At 35.1% G+C, this 16495-nt stretch overlaps 1 protein-coding gene across 2 annotated transcripts in view; it reads right to left on the bottom strand.

The window, feature by feature from the left end:
- The window catches only part of KIF13B (kinesin family member 13B), a 243715-nt gene that overhangs the window by 53463 nt on the left and 173757 nt on the right, over positions 1-16495 (bottom strand). For both annotated transcript variants that reach the window (XM_023494793.2, XM_031950913.1), the window contains 9 exons: positions 15868-15967; positions 15236-15362; positions 14418-14473; positions 12447-12571; positions 10377-10553; positions 8167-8259; positions 2791-2943; positions 1965-2042; positions 1162-1215 (listed from right to left, as the gene is read on the bottom strand). In XM_023494793.2, the coding sequence (XP_023350561.1) occupies positions 1162-1215; positions 1965-2042; positions 2791-2943; positions 8167-8259; positions 10377-10553; positions 12447-12571; positions 14418-14473; positions 15236-15362; positions 15868-15967 (963 nt within the window). The remainder of the gene's footprint in view (positions 1-1161; positions 1216-1964; positions 2043-2790; positions 2944-8166; positions 8260-10376; positions 10554-12446; positions 12572-14417; positions 14474-15235; positions 15363-15867; positions 15968-16495) is intronic.

Here is a 16495-nt window from a genome sequence, read left to right as displayed (position 1 = left end):
GTGGAAATATATATAGAGAAATTCTTACATGTTTAACATATTGTATTAATAATGGGAAAGTAATTGTGAGTTGACAGTGTAAATCTACGTAATAGATAGCTTAAAGAAAACCAAGAAACTCAATTGGAAAAAAACCACAAAATGACAGACACCAGATGGTGACATGCATCAAATAAACTATACAACTTCCAGAGATTGTTCTCCTGCAAAGCAAGAGTTCTTAGCATTTTTAGTGACAGTCACCTATGCATTTCCTTTCAAAATAATCTCTTTAAATGTGTAAAATACAAAGGAAAACAATTATAATGAATTGGTTTCATTAAATATTAAATAAAAATTTTAAAAATCACAATTTCCATCATGATTTATTTAACTCTTTATAAGAAAAGCTGTCTTAGTATGCCTACACCCACAAATAGATTCCAAGCTAACATCATAACATCATGTACCCTTATTTTCAATTTTTTTTGTCCAAAAAACTAAAAGATACATATACTAATGAACTAGTATAATTTTTCAGGCATAATTTCATTTCTGTTCCTAAGTTTTCCATCATGATACAATTATTTTGCATAATTGCTAATACACAATAATATATAATATTTTGAATTGTTCATATTAAAAAAAGAATTATTTCTCAATCACAAAAAGATCTGGAAGGATCTGCTCATGATGGAGTGGTAGGAAATGAGAAAGAAATAAACATTTTTCTAGGAAAGACATAACAGTTCACATTTAAAAAAAAATAATGAATAAATATATGTGTGTACATATGTACACACACACACACACACACATTTTACAACTTATTCTCACAAAATTCCTCTGAGGTACAAAAAATACGATCCCATTATACAGATGAGTAAAGTAAATTTCAGAGAAGTTAGGTGATCCAAGGTCTCAATACTCATATATTTTAGAGTTGAGATTCAATCTAACCAAGGTCTTCTACCTGCAGATTCAGCCCCCTTTTTATCATATACATATTACATCTCTGCATGTACAAGAGAATTAAAAAGGGTTGGGGGGAAGGTAAGAAATTAGCATATGAAAATTAAGTGTGTGATGTTTGTAATGAAGGTTCAAAAAGAAATGGGTTTATTTTTCTAAAATCTCCTAAGTAATCCTCTTACTGGAAAAAAAGGATTATTGAATGCTTACCTTGTTACTACCTAGACTGTATGTTGGAATAAGATCTTGTCGGCTTCCAGAGAGCTGAAAAGATAAAAATAACACCATGAAAGGTTGTTTTATATGAACGTGAACTTAATATTCATTAAAAATTTGGGACTGATAAAAATTAGAGTTGAAGGAGATAACAGAGATAAGCAAGTTTAAACCATTGTATAGTTGAGGAAATGGCAAGAGAGCTAAAATCACAAGCTTTGAGTGAATGAGAGAAAAAGCAGAACTTAAAATGTTCATTGTATACAAAGCACTGAGCTAAATGCTAAGGAAACAAACAGAAAAGAATCTAATCCAGCACTCAAGGATGTCACATTCTTATGTGGAGAGATAAGACAAATATGACATTTTAGCTCCAAGTTAAGTGAAAAGGTTCCATGGTCCTTAAGATTGTAGTAGAAAGAAAGTAGGTATGGCACTTTTCAATAACTACAATTTTATTGGTCCCAGACAGTCAATCATGGGAAATGTTGGATACACAGCAAGTACAAGAGACAAGATTAGAAACAGGGTGCAATGGCTCTACATGAAACTGCTCCCACTTTTGTACTGGTTCATGGCTGATAAAGTCTTTCCCTCTAACCCTTTGGGGTTGGAAGTAAAGGCATAATTAGTAACAGAGCTACAATAAGAACCAACAGTGGAAACACCCCATCCAGCATGACATGTGTACCCAGAAGGACCAGGAGCTCTGTTCCTTTGCTAAGGTATTTTATGTTCCACCCTTCCACATTTTATCTGTTCCTTAATTTAAAGGAAAAGAACATTAATGAACTTACTCGGTTCACATTTGGAGAGCTAATACTCCTCCTATTCAGCTTTCCTTTTCCAGTTAACTGCTCCTTCACAGCAACTTCCTGTGAATTATAAATCCATAATGAGAAAAATTCAAATCAGAAGTATGGCTCGGATCAAGTTTTCCCTTTGACCCATCCCAGATACAAATGCATACAAAATAATTTAAGTAATGCCTCTTACTTTATATGCCCAAATACCTAAATACAATCAGCTTTTGACCATTCAGCAATCAATTAAGTAGTCTGAGAATTTAATAAGCTATATGCTTTTCTCTCCCATTGTCAGAGTTTTGACTATTTCACTGATCAGAAAGTAGTCATAAGAAAAAAGAATCTGAAAGCTACATTTTGCATTTTATTAGTAGTTCTGTTAAAAGGCTTGAAACTATTAGCTAAAATGAGGTTTAAATATTACCTAGAGATTTGATTCCACTCTCATTAAACATTTTAAAAAATCAACTTAGTTGAGGGACCTTAACTATGCAATGAATATTTCTGTTTAGTCAAGATAAGCACCCTGTTAAAAAATTTTGGACATGGTCAGCAATAGTACTGCCTTTCAAAGAGATTTGAAAACACTTTTCTAACAAGAATAAATGAAATCCTCCTTTCCTACCCAATCCTCTAAGAAGCAATTTTCCCAATTTAATCTATATTCCAGGAGATTTAGTGGATGACAAGTTGAAGTGAATGTTATTTAATTCAGCTAAACAATTGTAATTAAAATCATGACCCATAGGCAGTTTAAAAAAAAAAAACAAAAACAAGCCAGCAAGAAGTATTGAGTTAGGTTATTCCATCATCAGACCTGACGAAGACGATCCAAAGTAAGGAGGTTTTCAACAGCCAAAACACTTCGCAAATATTTTTCAATATAGGCCTCTGAATCTGCTGAGGCTGGATTTTCAACATTAGCTGCCATTCTTGCTAATGCTTCTCGTTCCTCTGCTCCCTGAGCATCCTGGAAAATGGAAAAATTTTTTCTATTAAAATGAATAACTCCAATGGAGAAACTATTTTTAAAACTTCTTAGCTTACACAATAAGAGGGATATAAGCACATACACAGTCTTAATATTAAGTGGAATTATCTTCAAAGAAGCTCACTTCTAAGTTATCTGTAATTTGAAATATATTTTCATAGGAAAGAATTTATATAACTGGTATTTAAGTTCCCAAGATAGCCTCAAAAATTTATTTATATTTTGTCATCGAAATGCTATATATTTTATACTGTCTACATATAGATGATATATATATATATACACACACACACACACACACACACACACACACACATATACACACACATACATGTGAAAACTTCAATGAAATGCTATATATTTTCAACAATATTATTCTATTAATTCCTGTCATTGTATAGTATCACATACTACAAGTTATGTAGATTTATGGCATTCAGCTCAGTAACCATCAGCAATTGTAAATGATAATTCACAACCAGCAAAAATCTTGTGGAATCTAGCTCTTCATCACAAAGGCTAAAGGAGCAAGGAAAGATGCTGAGGATTGAGGAAGCTGAGGAGACAAGAGAAGTGTGATTAAGGAAGCTAGACAGGAAAGAGTCAGAAAAGTAGAGCCTGGAACAAAGCAGACTCAGATTCAATATTCACCCAAACCCCAGGCCTTGGGAGACTGAAGCAAGCAAGGTGTGCTCTGGAATGCATCTTCTCCCATCAGTTTCAGAGAGCAGTAGAGAAAACATTTCTCACCAAGTTTTCATGTTAAAACTTTCCTTTCCTTTAGATGTCAGCTGGCTACACATATACAAGAGACATTTCCCCAGGCTGCTGCTGATAAATTGGGAAGTACCTCTATTTAAGTACTAGCTTGTTTGAGTAAATTCGGTAAACAATGATAATGTAATCATAAACTTTTTGAGCAATGTTGAACAACTTTCCCAAAAGAATGAAAATGATCCTTGAGAATAGAGAATGCTTCATTTTTGGTTCTGTAATGTTAACATGATGACTTGTGTATTATAAAATACTATCCTTCTCAAATATAAAAAAAGCCTCTTTATGCTGATTGTGCTAAATTTTGTTTTTATGAATTTCTGCAATATAGATCTTAACTTTTTTTCCATAGTTCTTTCATGGTGTAATGAAATTTATTTTCTCACTTGGTTTTTCATTTCAATTTTACAAATAAGCATACTAAATTAAAATCAGAATATAATTTCTTCAGACTTTTCTCTCTTTTTTCATCTGCACTATTTTGTAATGGAGAAATATTATTGTTTGCCAACTGGGGTTTGGTTATTCATATTTTGTAACAAGCTGAATATTCATAGTTTGCCAGTTAGAGCTATGCCATTTATCCTTAAGCAATTTCCCACGCAATTCTTTCCTTTGAAAACCATGTTATGTGAAGAATAAAAACACTTTTAAATAAAAATAAAAAAAACAGGAAAGCTTCAAGTGAAGGAAAAAAATGAAACATGGCATAACATCAGTAAAAGTTTCATTAGTGAACTCTACATCATTTACAATCTGTCTTAAGAAGACCTTTTTGTGTGACTGTGACTCAAAACATCAGTATATAGGCATAAAGATAAGTTGTTGTTTCTTAATTCATAAATAATCAAGTAAACTGACAACAACCCAAGAATATTTTCTAAAAGGGCCAATGTGGAAAGTAAAGGGGAGGGCCTCAGTTTGAAAGGGCTGACTACATAACAATGAATAGGGCTAAATAGTTAATTTTGACTAGATAGGAATCTTAACAAAGAGATTTTCTAGAAAAGAGCCAAATATCACAATTCTATTACACAGAAAGCTATTATGAACCATGGAAGATCATGTAATTATACAACCTAAGCAGTATAAAAAAGATTTAATGTTACATTTCCAGAAGATGATCATGAAGAAAATAAATAAAAATTGCTCAAATATTAAAACAACTTTAATCAATATTAAACACATTTCTTGCAAATGACATTAGGATTCTTGAAATCATAAGTTATATAGTTCTTGATAACAAACAAAAGATATAATTCTTTGCTGAGAAATGCTGTTAACTAAATCTATATTCTTCTTCATGAAATGGTGAGAATTTAGTTTTTCCAAAAGAAATATTTAATTTCAACAAACACCAACAAGAAACAGAACTTTTTTTTTTCCTCCCCAAGTCTTTTTCTGAGCTCTTTTTTCTTTATATCAATGATTCTCAAAGTATGATCTCATATCCCTGAGATCCATTTAGGGGGTCTGTAAGGTCAAAAAATTTTCATAATATTAAGATGCTTTAACTGCTAACATCAGTAGATATAATCTGCATAAACAAAAGCTCTTTGAGAAATGTTCCATAATTTTTGAAGGCTTATAAAGAAGCCCTGAGACTAAAAAGTTTTGAGACTCACTGCTCTATCTATATTATCTCACTGGGGCATCTCATCAGCTCTCATGAGATCATGAGATTATATTCACGAGACTGATGATTCCCAAATCTATATCTAGCCCAAGTCTTAGTTTTGAGATGTAAGATTATATCAATAACTGCATACTTAATTCTCAAACTAATTGTCTCAAAAATCTTCCAAACTAAATATATCTAAAATAACACTGTGGGAGGGGAGAGTTTTAGGTTTGGGATTCCAGGTCAGAGGGAAGAGCTGAAGGGAGGCTTGAGGCACCATCCCCTCACTCCATGATTAGATTACACTGATAGTTCTCATTTTTTAAAAAATGGACTAGCAAAGAAGAACTCAGTCATAGAAACTTACTATGGGAATTGGGAACACTGGGGTTCATCTTCAGAGGAAGACACTGAAGTTAAAAATAGGTTCTTCTACCCCAAAGCGTAATGTTAGGGTTCCCTGCCCAGAGAGAATTTATATAAGAACTGAATAAAGGAATGTAAAAATCAAATGAAAGGAAAACTAAAAACTACTCAAGAAAAACAAGAAGATTATGAAAAAAAAAAGTTAACCAACTAGAAAAGGAGATACAGAATCTCAAAGAATTAGGAAAGGGGAAGTCAGCGAAGAGACCAAGAAATAACAAAACAGAACATAAAGAATGAAAAAAATATATATAACAGAATGTGAAATATAAGAAAAAAAAAAAAAGCTCTACAGATCTGATCAAGAAAAGAAAATATAAAAATAACTGGACTACCTGAAAGCTGTAATCAAAAACAGAACCTTGACAAAATAATGCAGGAAATAATCCAAGAAAATTGTCCTGAAGTGATAGAACATGAGGGGAAAGTAGAAATATTAAAAAAAAAAAAATCTACTGATCACCATCTCAAAGAGATCTTTTATGGAAAATACATATGAATATTATTGAATTGGAAACAATTCAAATACACTGGAGCTACAATGAGAATTGTACAGGACTCAGCAGCAGCCACAATATAAGACTGCAAGTGCTAGAATCATATGTTACAATCAAAAGAACTAAGCCTGTGGCCAAAAATTATCATATTCAACAAATAAGAGCCAATATCAAAGATCAATGTCAAGAAGCTTAACATGAACAAATTATTTATGTTTTTACACGGATTGTATACCATCTATTTAAGACTGACATCAGCAACAGAACAGCTCAAAAGAAAGATTTATACAGATGAAGTGCAGAGGATAAATAGATAGAGGCATTAGATAGGAGAGAAGAATACATAGTTCTAAAAACCTACTCACATCAGGAATGGGTTAAATAGGCAGCATTACATATATATTATGAAGGGTAAGCATCCTCTAAAACCTGTAAAGAAATAAGGGGGAAAGGATGGGCAGTGGGAGAAGCAAAGGGTGGGGAAAGAAAAAAAGAGAGAATCATGGGTAAAAAAAAGGTTAAGTAATAGCAAGGCAAATTAAGGAGAAGAATTTAAGCAAAAAGTTAGCAGGGATAAGAAAGGGGTGTGTGTGTGTGTGTGTGTGTGTGTGTGTGTGTGTGTGTGTCCATATATGTATACATAAAAATATCCTTGCTTAACTATAGCCTGCTCAGGAGAAGTAGGGGAAGGAGGCAGTGGAATGAAAGAGGGAAAAAAAGAATAAAGTAAAAAAAAAAGTGTACAGCAGAGAAAAAAAAAAACAACCTACAAGGAAGTAAAGAAAAGATGGCCACTTATGAATATAATTTCTTCTACTATTATATATCCTTTCTTTTTACTGTTTTATTTTTACTGTTATATATTTTGAGTCCTCCCTGATGTTCTGCTGGACACATGATAATGTTCTATTTTGTTTTATTTTGTTTTCCTTTTCTGTTTTTAAAAATTTTTTTTTAAATTATAGCTTTTTATTGACAGAACATATGCATGGGTAATTTTTTTACAACATTGTCCCTTGCATTCACTTCTGTTCCAACTTTTCCCTTATCTCCTTCCACCCCCTTCCCCTAAATGGCAGGTAGTCTTATATACATGTTAAATGTTAAAGTGTAAATAAAATATTTTAAAAAGTAGCAAGGTTAAATGTCTTTCCCAGGTCACACAATTAATAAGTGTGTGAGATCAGATTTGAAGATGGGTCTTTCTGGTTGCAATAACATTGCTCTATCACCTAGCAGCTCAATAAACAGCAAGAGTTTCTATAATGAAATTTAAGTACATTTGTTTGGCATTTTAAAACTTCATCACAACAAGACACATTTTAGTCTTCTTACTCTCAATTCTCCTCCATGGACTCTATAATCCAGCCATCCTGGTCCACTTGTTCTTCCTTGAACCTATGATACTCCATTCCAAAACTAACTGTCCTCCCTTTTTAAATGCTTTTGTTTTTTCTTCCTCATCTCTTGGAACCTCTGGCTTCCTTTCAGACTCAGGTTAAATGTCACTTTCTCCAGGATCTTCTTCCTGTTCTCTTCCCCATCTACTCCCCCCCAAATATTAATGCTTTTCTCTGTAATATTACCTTCACAACAATGCTGGGTGTGTCTTGTATGTCCTTAATTATATATACATTGTTTTTCCCATTAGGATGGAAGCTGCTTGAAAGCAGATTTTTTCCCCCCACTTTTTCCCCCTCAGCACTTAGGATAAGAATTATTTACTATATGCTTGACACAAAGTAAGTAATTAATGATTTTGTTAACCGATTTCTCTTAGATTTTTTTCACACATACTTGACCTTTTGATTTTATGATTTTATTACTACTTATTATGATTTCCTTTAAGCATCTGGTAAATTTATACTTTATATGATTGCTCACCTCTGGGATATTGGAGACAATTTCAAAGGTGACTCCACAACCAGGAATGGAACTTCGATGAGACATCTTTTTTAGCAGACTCTGAGCAAAACCCTAATGGGAAATAAAATGGGAGGTACAGGTTTTTCCTACCTGACCAAATTGTAGTTATAGTTCTTAATCATACAATGTAAAGGATGGAAAGCATATTAATTATACATCATTAGGTTACTTTATTTCCCCAGAATGGTCCATTTTATCATTTCTTCTATTTTATTTTGGAGCTATCTTGTCTAATAGAGATTGTATGAACAAAAGCTGAGACCCTGTCCTAGGCATCCCCATATGAGAGTAACTAATTGGCTGACAAGATAAAGAATACTACTGCAGGAAAACAACTTCCTAAGCAAGATTCTAGTAAGAGCTTCTAATCTTACACTTTCCTTCTCGGTTTTTCCCTCCAGCACAATGGACATCTTGTGCCATGAATATTGACAAGACCGGTCATTAAATTCTTGACCAAAGTAGGATCAGTATGAAAAATGATTTATGAGTACATGGCCATTGTTTATGCTGACTGTGCTCTTTGCACAGTTAAGAATTGAACTGTTGAATTAATGCATAGATGACTCATTTGAAAATACTGCTAGTAGCATACATCCTTTAAGAGGTCAGGGATGAGTGTAGAATATAGTTAAAATAAATAAGTCTAAAAATAAGATAAAAATAGAGATAAAGATTGAAATGAAAGCATTTTTAACTAACATTGATGACTTGGCGATTTGGGGGAAGAAAATGAAGGAAAAAACAGGTATAAAATGACTCCACAGGAGTAACATTTCTAAGAGAAGCATGAAACTGTCAAGCTTAATAATATACCAGGATATAAACCTACTGACCAAAGCATTTTTCCTTCCTCAGTTAATTACATTTTTTTAAACAAATCAGTTTTTCTACATATAAAGATACTATTTCAAGGCTTCACTCTCTTGAACAGGATCAGTAGTAGTTAAGTCACCATCACAAAACCCACAAACAGCTATTGCGTTTTACATTCTATTAAAAAGCTACTGCCATTGTAATTTCTTCCATTCTTTACTTAAATGGAATGCAAGAGGCCTATTTGTACCAGCATCACAAAGAAAGGCTCGTCTTATTCAAAATTAACATTCATTATATTTCCAGAAATGGGAAAAAGGATGCTCAAAGCAGCTCTGAATAAAAAGAACAGGAGGAAAACATAGGAATTCCTACTTAGTCCTTCTACCCAAAAGGAATGACAGCTTGGTTGCTCCACAACAATCTATTTCACAAACAGTTTCTGGTAACGTACTGACCTGGGGAGCAGATGGGCCAAGATACCAGTCCCTGGCACTTTGGATCTCTAGAACTGAAACAGAAACTGGATCTTTTTAAAGCAATCCCTCCCAAATTAATAAGGAGAGACAGAGCAGGTGAATGGGTGGAAACATATATATAGCTACAACTGACCCTATGACCTGGATTTTATTGATGCTGTATTGCCAAGCTAAAGAGCGGTAATTTTAATAGCATTACAGCCAGTTTTCATTTCAAAGATTAATATCAGTGTGACATTTAGAACTAAAGATTAATTTTTAGGGGTGGAGATTACATCTGGTGGTCTGTCAACAGTGACACTGCTCTTTTAAATAAATTATTATTATTATTTTTAATCTGTCAGGGGTTTAGTTTCCTTTTGTTCCCTGAAAAACCTAAGAAAAAAGTGAAGCAGGGTATAAAAGCTCCCATACTAATCTTGAAAATGCAGCCCTCTGGCAGGCCAGGCACATGACGAGTTGTAAATGTTTAAACAAATTTTTCCTTCTTTTTCCCCCAGCAGAGATAATAATGGGAAAGGAGGAAGCATAATAACAGAGGAGAAATCAGTCACCCTTTAGAGAGCCATTTGGCTTGGGATGCCCTGGGCAAAATAAAGATCCCTGGCTTTCCTCTCACAGAAGTCTAGGGCACCAGAAAAGAGACTCACCTCTTCTATGAGTTGGCCAATAAGACCAGAGTGAGAGTAAACCTGTGAGGGTTTAGCAGAAAGGGAGGAAAACGTGGTGGTGGGACAGAGAGAAGAATGGCTGCTGGCAGCTCACGGCATCACTAGCCCTCTCTGGAGAGGGAGCTGGGGAATGTGTTGTGTGGGTCCATCCTGGAACTGTTCTTTTGATTCAAATCACATCTCCACCTGGAGTTAGACTCACCTGGCGGCCATGAACACTGACACAAATGCGTTTGCGGAGCACCAGCTGCATTTCAGCAGGATGGCTGAGCTGGACAGTCACCCTCACAATAAGAAACACTCTTTCATCTGCTGTGGCTCCTTTGCTAAGCTGTGGACAGTTATGTACAGCAGAGTCCCAGGAGGCTTCTGCTCTTGCCTAGAGAGAACAAAGAGAGAACAATGTTTTTCCTCTTCTGAATGAAAAAATACACATGAAATGTCTAAGGGAACTCCATCTTGTAACATGTAAGCACATGTCCCTGCCCAACATTAACCTTTTTCTTAAATTAATCTCTCTCTCTGTCTGTCTGTCGCTCTTTCTGTGTTCCTCTCTTTCCCTGTGTCTGTGTGTGTCTCTCTCTCTGTTCCTCTCTGTCTCTCTTTCTCCTCCTTCCCTTTCTCCTCCATAAAACAGTGTAGAGGGTGAGAGGGGAAGAAAGGGGATGACTCGGTAGGTTGGTAGGAGTTGGCTAGCTGTAACTTAAGATTGGAAAAGGAAAATAAACGTACCCCTCTAGGGTCAGATTAAAAATCAACAGAATTCTAGATGGATTATTTACATTGTACGTTGGCCAAGAGATTCTGATGCAGGAGATGCTAAGAGAATCTATGGGTAGAAGTTTAAGATAAATTAAACTAGCTACTGAAAATGCCTACTTATGGTGAATTAGACTTTTAAATAGACTCAAACAAACCAGCACAAAAATTCACCACTTTTCCCAATTTAACTTAACTAATATGAGTATTCATTTAACAATAGCAAACATCAGTGATGTGAAAAAGTAAAAAGCTAGGGCCATTTTTACTTTTACTAAATTCTTATCTACAGCCTTATTTCTTTCATTTATTTTAGGCTCAGGACATAAGACTTTTCATTTTGAGTAGTGAAGATTAATAAATACCAGGAAAAAAAGAAGGGAAGAGTGAGAAGACTATAACCAAAAAACAAAAAAATTGATCTGAACTATTGGCAAAAATTACAACTGAAAGCAGTGGCCAATCACTTGTGATAAATTAGATTAAGTAGCCCACAGTTCTAGTGTGAAGGAGCACCTTACTCTCAGGGGCTGAATTATTCTGCCATAAATAAGAACAGGAAAAAAAAACAACAAGAAGAGGAGCCAGGAAAGCAAGCTATTTTGGTATGAGAAGGGAGATAGCACTATGGCAAACAAAGTATAGAGTACTAGACTTGGTGTCAGAAAGACCTTGATATGAATTCCAACTCTGACACTGAATTATTGTCCCTGTGGATAAATCTCTTAAATCTATCCGAGCCTCAGCCTCATTATCTGTGAAATGGGGCCAGTAATGTTTACACTTACCTTGTTGAAGGAGTTACAAGAATCATATTTCTAAATTGTACCCAATTTTAAGTTTTTCCATGACAATTATGACTGGGGACAATAAATCAGGGCCATTTACTTGGGCCTAAGGCAGCAGCTGGGGGATCCTGCCAGAGAGCTTGGTGAAGGACCACCCCTGCCAAGGCACCACAGTTACTGGGCTGAAGGTCTAACCAAGCTAAGCAGCACAGGAGTGGGGAAATAAGAAATCCTGCCTTAATAGTGGAGTGCTTCCTAGGACAGGATTTCCTTCCAATTAGTTTAATAAGTTATACACAGAATCCCTATCTCTGAGAGCAAGTATGACCACTCAGCCTGGGAAGCAAAGAGCTTCATGTTTCCTAGGTCAGGGACCTTGTCTCCCACTTACATCAGTTTTCTACAGGCGAACAGTGGACTCTCCTAATTCTCACGGGAGCAGGGCCATGTCCTGACCAAGTTGAGTAGATCATTTGCTGATTTCAATTACTGACATTCATTCCACTCCCCCTTCACTGGTGCAGAAAATCAAGAGTTGACTAAATTTAATTTGATGGTCAAGCTCTATTCTTCCTACAACTTCTAAAAAGGAGCTTTCAACCATATATTCTGAGAGCACTGGCATATGTTCATCTAGCAGTTTCCCTTAGGAGCCTTATAGAAAGGTTAATGAAATGAAACTACTACTTATTTGACCTTATTGTGACTTTTTTTTTTTTTTTTACCTCTCCTTCATGATGTTTTACAATCTGTAGTTCAAAAAACTCTTCCTCTTCTTCACCAGTGAGAGTAGCATCCCATCCTGCAGGTTCTGGGTCATCAAGATTATCCTGTGAGCTAAAATCATCAGCTAAAACAAAGAATCACTATTAAATAAAGAAATCAGTCAAAAGGGTAACACTTGTTTCAGCTAAAAAAAAAAAAAAAAAAAATCAATGAAATTAATCTATAGTTTTCTACTTTAATTTTCTTTCAATCTCTTCTCTAAAATCCTGCATCTCAGATATGGAAAAAGGCCCTCAAAAGATCATCTGGTCCATTCTCCTGCCTTCAGGAAATACTCCCTTTTCAAAGATTAAGCAGGCAACTGAGACCCTTACAAGCACCAGAAGCCCAAGGTCAGTGCCCTTAACTGTTGCACTTGAATTCTGAATTTGAGGAAATATACAGAAGGAACTGGGATGGGAGGAGAGTGGGACCTCATCTGATAGTCTGGTCTTGCATAATAGACAACTGGTCAAATAAGTTTGGGAAAACAGTTCCCCTAATACCAATAAAGCACATAGCCTGGATCTCTAGAATCAGAGGAAAGTTTTAGACTACTCTAAATAGAGTAGATTTTCTATAGCCTCTATTCACCTTGAACTGTCTTTCTGGGCTTATGGAAATACAACAATTTATGGTTCCCAGAGAAAGATGAAATAGCTCTGATCATATCAGAAGATTTCTGTACTAAACTGAGTTTTATTGATCCATGGTCATCCCTATTTTATTTTCCTCTTTTGGAGGAAGTTACCACTTCCCCTCCTTCCTTATGAGGAATTACCTAATCTAAGAATCAAGCCAAATTCATCCTTAGAAACCTAAGAGGGTACTAAATTGTCCTGGTGCAAATCTTCCTCAAATTAAGCCGAAATGAAGGTAGATTCTACAAAATGCTCTTCTCCCCTTCTAATTTAGGGGTGGTATATGGTGCTTTAAAAAATGCTTTGTTATACTGATTATCATAGAGCTCTTTGGGGAAAAAAATTACTAAGTATAATCAAATTGCTTAGATCTACATAACTAAGAACACCATAAAACTTCCTTTCAAAATGTACTTTTTGGAGGGATAGGTTTAGTTCACCTTTAACAGCTGATCTTAAAAATAATTTTCAACTTTTCAAAAATTCCATTCCACCTTTTTATTTTGTAGAAATATTTTTGTGAAAAATCCATTTTTACTTTGAGTTAAAATCAGCACATTTCAAACCAGAAATTATAGTTCTTGGTAAACAGTATAACTCACAAGAACAATGTGAAGACTAATTAGTTAATGCTCACAGAGCAGTGTGAAAAGGAAAAGTGTTATGTAAATGCAGATGGTTAGTAGCCCTTTTGAAGTGAGAAGACAAATACAGAAACTCTTTTTCAAATATCTATTCTAAAGTGTTAAACAGGAAAAGATCCTGAGAGCATAACCCACATCACACTATCAGCTGACAAGGGAGCAAGATACACATTACTGGGAGTTGTAGCAGATGGAAATGCGAGAAGAGGGCACAGGGGAACCAACAGAAGATTTTTTCTATACTAACAAGCATAATATTGTTTAGGGGGGAAAAAAAACCTTTTCTTGAGCATAAGGACACTTGCTGTGCCTTTGACTGCTTCTACCTTAATGATTACTATTTTATATAATTTTATATTTTGTAAGTTAACCAATAAATGCAACATCTGTAGTGTAAACAGTCAGGAGAGTCCTTGGGTTGAATGCTACCATGGACAATTTATAATTTCTATGAACCTCAGTTTCATCATCTGCAAAATGATAATAATATTCCATCATAATAATAAGATCCACTTAGAATTCATAAGGTCAAATGAGATAACAAATGTAAAGCGTTTTTACAAATCTTAAAGCTATTGTTAGTCATCATCTACTTAAACACCTCATTACCCAATGAAAAACAAACCCTCAAAAACACCAAACTTACCACTCAAGTCAAGAAAGATAACAGGAATATGAGTTTCCATGCCAAGCACTGGGGTCCTATGGTGTAAGAGAAGATGTTATTTAAAATGAAGTTGATTTAATGAGCAGCATGTCCGTTAGGACATAAACCTAGAAACTATCCAGTGCTATTGCAGGTCAGGTCAGAGGTAACCTTGAGTATTGGTTTTTACTATAATTTACCATTACTGATACCGCAAGGACCTCAGGGGAACTGCTTCTTCCTTTTCACCAGCTCATGGCTATGTAATTTTCATATCCTCTGAGAGAACCTGCTCTTATAAGAAACATGTGTCTTCTTATAATAAGAGCCCTTTCCTTTACTCATTCTTTTATACAAATTCAGAGAGATTTTCATATGGTTTAATTTAACTGTTTTTACCATTTCTAAAAGGACACAGAATATCTGCTGACTCAACAGTTTAAGCTTTCCCCAAACTAAAAGCTCCTAGAGACATAATTTTATTACAACCAAGCAAGCTTTTAAGTGAATGAACCCAGTAATTAACATATTAACTAATTTTTTAAAGCTAAGTGGAGTGGTACTAAATATTGATTCACATTCTCAGAAGGTCTTAATTACTCTGGTCAATAACAGAATTATTTAATAAAAACATTTTTAGGTTATAGTTATTCAACCTATGACAGTCCCAGTCCCCGAATTTAAACAACTTTTCCAGTCCATACTTGCTTTGACTTTGACACTTTGAGAAAGCAGTGGCAGAAATCCCAAAGGCAGGAATCATGAGAAAATATTTTATAACATTCAGGGTTTTGAGGGGCACACTATTCGGTTCTTACCATTCCGCTGGAGCCCCAGGGATACCACTGCCAGCAGATGGGACCATGACAGCATTCCTTTCCTCAGTTAAAGTCAACCTCATTTCTAGAAGCTGAGCTTCCCTGTCAGCATCATCTTCTGTTTTATCTGGAGCATCAGGAGAGAATGTCAAAAACGCCAATCTCACAGGCCTTTCCTTGAGGCACAAACCACCTTCTCCTTTACAAGGAAGCCAGCCAGGACAGATATGAGAAGCTCAAATATGCCCTCTCAGAGAGGACTTCTTCAGCTCATGGAAGGTTTCCAAGTTGGAAAAGTTGTACAAGACAGATGTCTCTCTGACACAGAGGACAGTAATTATGATACTTTTCTGGAGTTGCTTCGGGGGGAAAATCTACTTTTGAATGGGTATATATTCCTAACAAGAAAGGTGAAAACTTTATTTAAACTTTAAACATTTATCATTTTATTTGGAAAAACAGGCAACTGATTGCACACTGAGTGGCTATCAGTAAAAGGATATGGTACAAATAAAACAAGGATAGCCCTATTTGTTCCAAGTTCTTTCATTTATCTGAGTCTTCATACGAAGAGTTACAAGGGGGAATAATACCATCCATGAGGAAAATATCCCTAAATGTGCTTTTCTTACCAGGCTTACTGACAAGCTTTTGTAATTGTTGATCCAAGTATTCTTGACGTTTGGTTAATGTGTTCAACCATTTTCGACGTAGTCTCTCCAAATCCCTGTCCTGAAAAGACAAGATAAATCAGAATGAACATGATTCTAGGCAAAGTTTTCTAGCAGAAGCTAGTTTATTTTCCCTGAGGCAGAAGGGACTGAAAACCTGATCTCTTGTATAATGCTCTAGTCTTTATCCCCACCCATGACTCATAGAACGTTAGAGCTAGAAGGCAGCAGCTCATTCCAGTGCTTCATTTTCAGACAAGGACTTCAGTAGCTGGAGAAGTCTGGAGAAACCCAGAGAATTTTGGTCAGAGATACCATAACCCTCATTTACCGATTTGGAGTACTTTAAGTTTTTTCTACTCTACCACATCACCGGCTCTGATTCCAGTCCACATATTTTTCTAGCCTTAGTCATACCAAAACATCTAAAAAGTTTTAAAAGAGATGCCAAAATTTGTTCCCATGGAGTATCCTTTGGGACCAAGGTTTATTGTCTAACAACTCAAAAGATAGGGCTTCAAGCTTTTTAGAATCTCCAAAATCTTCTAATATCTTTTGTCCTTAATGTCTTTTATCAAATCACTTCACT

This window comes from Sarcophilus harrisii, chromosome 2 (genome assembly GCF_902635505.1).
Source record: "Sarcophilus harrisii chromosome 2, mSarHar1.11, whole genome shotgun sequence".
In the NCBI taxonomy this organism is placed as follows: Eukaryota; Metazoa; Chordata; class Mammalia; order Dasyuromorphia; family Dasyuridae; genus Sarcophilus; species Sarcophilus harrisii.
The sequence above is the reverse complement of the archived record's forward strand: the minus strand, read 5'-3'. Positions and strand labels throughout refer to the sequence as shown.